General features: G+C 57.3%; 2 protein-coding genes across 2 annotated transcripts in view; one reads left to right on the forward strand and one right to left on the reverse strand.

Moving 5' to 3' along the window:
• Positions 1-1,888: 1,888 nt before the first annotated feature.
• Positions 1,889-3,297, reverse strand: M421DRAFT_423361 (uncharacterized protein). Its single transcript, XM_033593439.1, has 3 exons — positions 3,207-3,297; positions 2,465-3,160; positions 1,889-2,417 (listed from the first exon to the last, which is right to left on the reverse strand). Exons 1-3 carry the CDS (start codon positions 3,226-3,228, stop codon positions 2,026-2,028), a joined length of 1,110 nt encoding a protein of 369 aa, XP_033446052.1. The 5' UTR covers positions 3,229-3,297; the 3' UTR covers positions 1,889-2,025.
• A 159-nt stretch (positions 3,298-3,456) lies between these two features.
• The window catches only part of M421DRAFT_231918 (autophagy-related protein 7), a 2,793-nt gene continuing 156 nt past the window's right edge, over positions 3,457-6,093 (forward strand). The window contains exons 1-4 of the mRNA XM_033588411.1: positions 3,457-3,833; positions 3,890-3,998; positions 4,048-5,391; positions 5,445-6,021. Of these exons, the coding sequence (XP_033446053.1) occupies positions 3,634-3,833; positions 3,890-3,998; positions 4,048-5,391; positions 5,445-5,951 (2,160 nt within the window). The 5' untranslated portion in view covers positions 3,457-3,633 and the 3' untranslated portion in view covers positions 5,952-6,021. The remainder of the gene's footprint in view (positions 3,834-3,889; positions 3,999-4,047; positions 5,392-5,444; positions 6,022-6,093) is intronic.

Genomic DNA, 6,093 nt, shown 5'->3' on the forward strand with positions numbered 1-6,093 from the left:
ATGCGCCTTCCGAATTTGGGTTCGACTTGCCAAGAACTGCCTGAAAACTACGTCGATGATCAAATCAAAGTCGCGCCTTTCACAAGTTCCCGAGTAGCTCCACATCACCAGTATTTCTAGCCACGATGTCTTTGTTCTGCGCATGTCCCTGCACACTCAGTAGTAAACAGGACATCAATGCCGCAGTCTGGGGTCCGTCGTCCCACCGCAATCAGTGTTTACTCCTGATTGCTGTGGTACGCTTGTCGCTGCCACGGTGCCACCACGAGACATCAACAACCTGATACGCACTAACATATGATACCGTGACAATCGCAACGTTTAGTAATATCCTCTGAACATGGAATACATAGCAACCTCTCTGGCAACTGACTTCGAGGTTCTGGGAGGCAGGAACAGTCCAGGGTCGTTTTCAATCCATGATGGAGGCCGAAAGTGAAGGCATCGCGGGCCCGGAACGGGAGCACAGTCCTGCCTACTGTATGAATGCCCAACAGCTTCAAGTTGTGTCTCTCGTCGATAACCGCGCCCGTTACCAACCGTCTTGCTTCACACGATCACAACATACTTCAACCTAGCCAAAAAAGTCAAATCCTTGAGTGTGACAGTCTGTTACGAAAATGTCTCGACGCCGTTCAATCTGGGCGGCAAGGAGCGCACGGAAGACGAGTGCACACTCCCAGGAAGTATCTTGCGTTCCTTTACGGCACTGGAATCCTTACCGATCAACGTCTGTCCACTTTACGACGGCGACCGTGATCACGACCTTCTCCTATATCTGTTCCTGGACGACGCACAAGATCTGATGGCAGAATCAATGCCAGGTCTAGGCTTCCGTAATCTCGTCTCTCTGAGGTGGACGGTAGCTATGCTACCTGAATGCACTGTTTTTCTACCAAAGCGATGAGGCCGGTATTGAATTACTTCGGCGACTACGAAGTTTGGAGGGATTGCTACGACGAATCGACCGTCGAAATCGAAGTGGTTCTGAGCTCACTTTCTGCAGTAATCGGCGGACGGGTAGGTTAGCAGCTGTATCAGATTGCGTATGTTAACCCTCACAGACTCTCTTGACGACGTGCAGCCAAGAAAGCTTCGTGTAGTCCGACGTTGCGACGTACCTGTGGATCGCAGCCAAAGAGAAAGAAGAAAGGAACGTGCTTACTGACCACGGGTGGAGGAAAGGTTATATACTGCGCAATTTCTTCAAGTTGCTGGATTGATAGGCGACGCTGGAAAAATCAAACTAAAGGTGGAAAGTTCCTGGAAGGTCGTGATGGAGATGCGAATGGCATTGTTCAACACCAAGTCCAATCATGCCGGCTCAACGTGCGCAAAGAAGTACAAAAAGCGTCCTTTAGGAGTCGGTCAATGGAAGCATTTGTCAACATGTGTTTTGTCAATCTATTTGACATTGATCGTATGCGGCCTCGACCGCTGCTCCCTCTCGACTTCGCCCGGCTGTGGACGCAAAGATGCAGCTTCTAGTTATTGAGAGGTGCGTCCAACGCGTGTTCCAGACCGTGCTGGTTTGGTAAACGCAACAGGATAGGAAAGTGGATCGATTGATCTCAAGTGCCAGGTGTCGATTGAAGGACAAGGGTGAGCGTTTGCGGGCAGTCATGCGCTTGCCCGTGCACGGTGCTTGGCGAGGTGAAGTGAAGGCAGGAACGACCTTACCAAACCATCCTTTCAATCATAGAGTCGCTTCCTTGACAGCCTCCTGAAAGTAGCATCTCGACGTCCCTTTCCATTCCGGGGGGAAGGATAGGTACACCGTATCCAGCGATGCTTTAATAAGTCCCGAATTCGGTGGACACTCTGTTTGAATCGCTATTTGAAGCTCGTTGTTCGCTGATGGTATAGACATTGCTGCCATTGCTAGCGCATCCTGTGGGGGCTTTTCTGGGGTTCTTTTTCGTCTGCAAATTGAAGAGAAAGGCAAGGGGCCATAGGACACTGCGCAAGACGGCGTTCAATACATTCACGGAAACATCAATTCTAGTGAAAATAAAGTATATCTGGCTACAGCGGCCTCAGGAAATACTCGCTATCCAAAACTTGGCGGATATCGTCCCCTTGGTCCTCGAACTGGATCGGGTGGCCGTTGCTGTCGAGAGACAAATCGACAAGACCGTCGGCCGGGGGTGTGAACTGACGCAGCCGCACGCCGCTCTCGGCAAAGATTCGAGCCGACTGGTCGTCGACCAGGTAGCCTTGGTTGTAAACGACCTCGCTGATGCCGACTTGGGTGATCTTGACGCTACACGTCAAGCACGGGCAGGTGTTGCAGTATAGGATGGCGGTTTGGCCGATGCGATCTCGGCCAGCTTCGAGGAGGGCGTTCTCCTCGGCGTGGAGGCAGAGGCACGTTGACAAGCCTACGCCACCCTTGGCGGCGTTGTTGCATCGTGGGCCTGGCAGTGTCAGCAGTACGTAGAGCCATCGTAGCTTTCCAACTTACAGCCGCCCTCGTTGCAGTTCGTCATGCCCCTTGGTGTGCCGTTGTATCCAGTGCTGACAACTCTCTTCTCCTTGACGATAACGCAGCCTACTCGTCTCTTCATGCAGTTGCTTCGTAGTGCTGCAAGATCCGCGAGCTGCATGAAGTACTGGTCCCAGCTGGGGCGGAGTCGTGCCTCGTCGGTGAGGTTCAAGGAGCGAACAGCCTCTCGCAGCGAGGCCACGGATGTGGTCGAGTTCAGCAGCTTGAGCTGAGCTCGCTGGAAGAGCGCGCTCAGGCCGGTACGCTGTGCAAACAGGTGGTCATCGTTGCGCAGGACGAACTCTTCCAACGTGGGTGGGGTGAGCTTGTTGACGGCACAGCGGTCCTTGAAGCGCTGCCACCGCACGCTGACGGGTGCATCGACGCTGATGAGGAGGAAGAAGGGCCGTCGAAGCAGCGCATCGACTACGCTGTCGTCCCATATGTCGGTTGTCACCCATCGCTCCCTCCATCGTAATGTGACAAATTCGAGCAAGGCGTCGATGTCGGCGAAGGTGTGGTCGCTGTAGGTCGAGGCTGACGGCGAGGGCACGTGGGCGTCCGAGGCCGACTGCGCGACGGCGGGCGTGGCAGCAGTGCGGGCTAGACGGAGGCGCTTGAAGCCGTGTTCCTCGACGAGGTATGAGGCGATGGACGACTTGCCTGCGCAGATTCCTGGTCATGTCAGACGGGATGCATGCACGTCCAGAACGGTACTCGCCTCCACAAAGTCCAATCAGCATATTGACACAAGCGGTAGACTGTGCAGTCCAAGGCCGGTGCAGTCCAAGGCCGGTGCAGTCCAAAGGCCGGTGCAGTCAAAGGCCGGTGCAGTCCAAAGGCCGGTCAATTGGGCGTGTCCCAGCGCGACTGCGGCTGCAGGGATGCGTCGAGCCGCTGCCCCACATGGAGCCTCGGGCGGGGTCATGGACCACTGCTGGGAGGGCCCAGCTGCCTCGAGCTCCAAGACACTCACCACCAGGCCGACGGTGCCTGACCGCGCCCACGTGCACTGCTTTGCAACCGGCATAGATAGCTGTGACTCCCGTGTTTGTTTCCTGAATCTCATACATATCGAGGCACCACACGCCCGTACTTCACACACCGTAGCATCATCACCAACCCCGCCCACGCACGCTGCTGCCACCATGACGACGCTCAAGTTCGCGCCCTGGCAGAGCGACGTCGACGTGCAGTTCTATGCAGCCCTTGCCCACATCAAGATCAACCATGACAAGCTCAACGACTCGGCGCGCAAGGTCCTCGGACTGTACGAGACTCGCCCCGGCGACCACGCCTCGCGCTCCATGCGCGTGCAGATCCACCCAAATGCGCTAACGTCAGACGAGTGCGTGCTTCCACTCCACACCCATATACTCCGGTGCTGATCGCTGAGCACTGTAGTACTCCGCCGAACTACTGCCGCGCCGAGGGCATCATCAAGAACTGCAACACCATCGAGGACTACAAGAACCTCGACCGCACAGCCGCCCTCGACCGATGCGCCCAGACAGTGAGCCACGCCTTGACTGTCGCTGCGTGCGCCAGACTGACCGCTCCAGATATGGGACGCCATCCACGACGGCTCCATCTACGAATGCCCTTCGCTCCTCTCCTCCTTCACCGCCATCATCTTCGCGAACCTGAAAAAGTACAAGTTCACCTACCACTTTGGCTTTCCGGCGATACAGTCCGACCCTCCATGGAAGCAGATCGGCGAAGCGAGCAAGCTGCGCCCAACTGAGACGACACACCTGGTCGACGCAGTGCAGACGTTCAAGTACAGCAACGACGTCCGGCAAAGAGGCTTCTTCATCGCCAAGCGCGTGCGCGGTGGCGGCGAGGTTGATGACACACAGAAGACGCCGGCCACACCAGTGGAAGAGATAGGCTACAAGTGGGTGGTTGGGAAGCTAGGCGCATACGAGAAGGGCTTCTTCGACGACGTGGACAGCCACGACCGCTTCATTTGCTTCTCAGACCCGTCCACGTACGACGATAACCCGGGCTGGCCGCTGAGGAACCTGCTGATTCTCGTTCGCCATCGCTGGCGACTGAATGACGCCCAGATACTCTGCTACCGCGACACTCACCTTCGAAGAGATCAGCCCAACTCCCTGATACTGCAGGTCCGATCAGAGCCCAGCACCGAGCTATCAGCCGCAGCGACCGAAGGGCCAAGCGCTCGGGCCAACGCACCAAAGCTGCCCAAGGTCACAGGCTGGGAGCGCACCGAAGCTGGCAAGCTGACATCTCGGAATGTCGACCTCTCGGAGTACATGGACGAGCGCAAGCTCGCAGACCAGGCCGTAGACCTCAACCTCAAGCTCATCAAATGGCGCATAGCACCCAGCATCGACCTCGATGTGATAAAGAACTGCAAGTGCCTGCTCCTCGGCGCCGGCACGCTAGGTTCATATGTCTCGCGAACGCTGATGGGCTGGGGCGTTCGCAAGATAACTTTCATCGACAACGCAAACGTCAGCTTCTCGAACCCTGTCCGCCAGCCGCTGTTCAGCTTCAAGGACTGTTTGGAGGGTGGTGCGAGGAAAGCCGAGCGCGCTGCCGAAGCGCTGGAAGAGATATACCCCGGTGTCGATGCGAAGGGACATGTGATGGAAGTCCCCATGCTGGGACATCCGATCACAGACTCGGCCAAGACGAAGGAGAACTTTGACAGACTCCAAAAACTGATTGCAGAACACGACGCCATCTTCCTGCTCATGGACACACGCGAGTCCCGCTGGCTGCCCACGGTAATGGGCAAATCGGCCGGGAAGATTGTGCTCAACGCCGCGCTGGGCTTCGACACATTCGTCGTGATGCGACACGGGCTGAAGGCCACACAGGACGGCGAGGTGGAGCTCGGGTGCTACTTCTGCAATGATGTTGTTGCGCCCGCCGATGTGCGTGCCGCAGGCCTCTTCTTTTGGGGTATAGTATATACTAACAAGCACAGTCCCTGAGCAACGCAACCCTCGACCAGCAATGCACGGTAACGCGACCAGGCATCGCGCCCCTCGCCTCCTCCCTGCTCGTCGAACTCCTCGTCTCCATCCTGCAACACCCGTCCCGCTCGCGCGCAGCAGCACCACCCCCGCCGGGCTCGGCACCCAAACCCAGCACCGCTCCAGCGGCAGCGCCATCGCACGCCTCCCTCCCAGCCCCCTTCGCGCACCCGCTCGGCACGATCCCGCACACGATCCGCGGGTACCTGTCGACCTTCTCCAACCTGCAGGTGACGGGGCAGCCGTACAGCAGCTGCTCGGCGTGCAGCGAGGTGGTGCTGGCGGCGTACGCGTCCGATCCGTGGGGGTTCGTGCAGCGGGCGCTCGACGAGCGCGGGTGGGTCGAGGAGCTGAGCGGGCTGAAGGAGGTGCAGAGGCGTGCGGATGCGGCGGCGGATGACTTGGAATGGGACAGTGAGGAGGGAGGGGGGATGGAAGAGGAGGGCGAGTTGTTGTGAGGTGTGTGTGTGAGGTGAGGTGTGTTAGGTGTGGTGTGTGTGAGGTGAGGTGTGGTGTGTGTTAGGTGTGGTGTGTGTTAGGTGTGGTGTGTGTTAGGTGTGGTGTGTGTTAGGTGTGGTGTGTGTTAGGTGTGGTGTGTGT

Source organism: Didymella exigua (genome assembly GCF_010094145.1).
Source record: "Didymella exigua CBS 183.55 unplaced genomic scaffold M421scaffold_26, whole genome shotgun sequence".
Taxonomy (NCBI): Eukaryota; Fungi; Ascomycota; class Dothideomycetes; order Pleosporales; family Didymellaceae; genus Didymella; species Didymella exigua.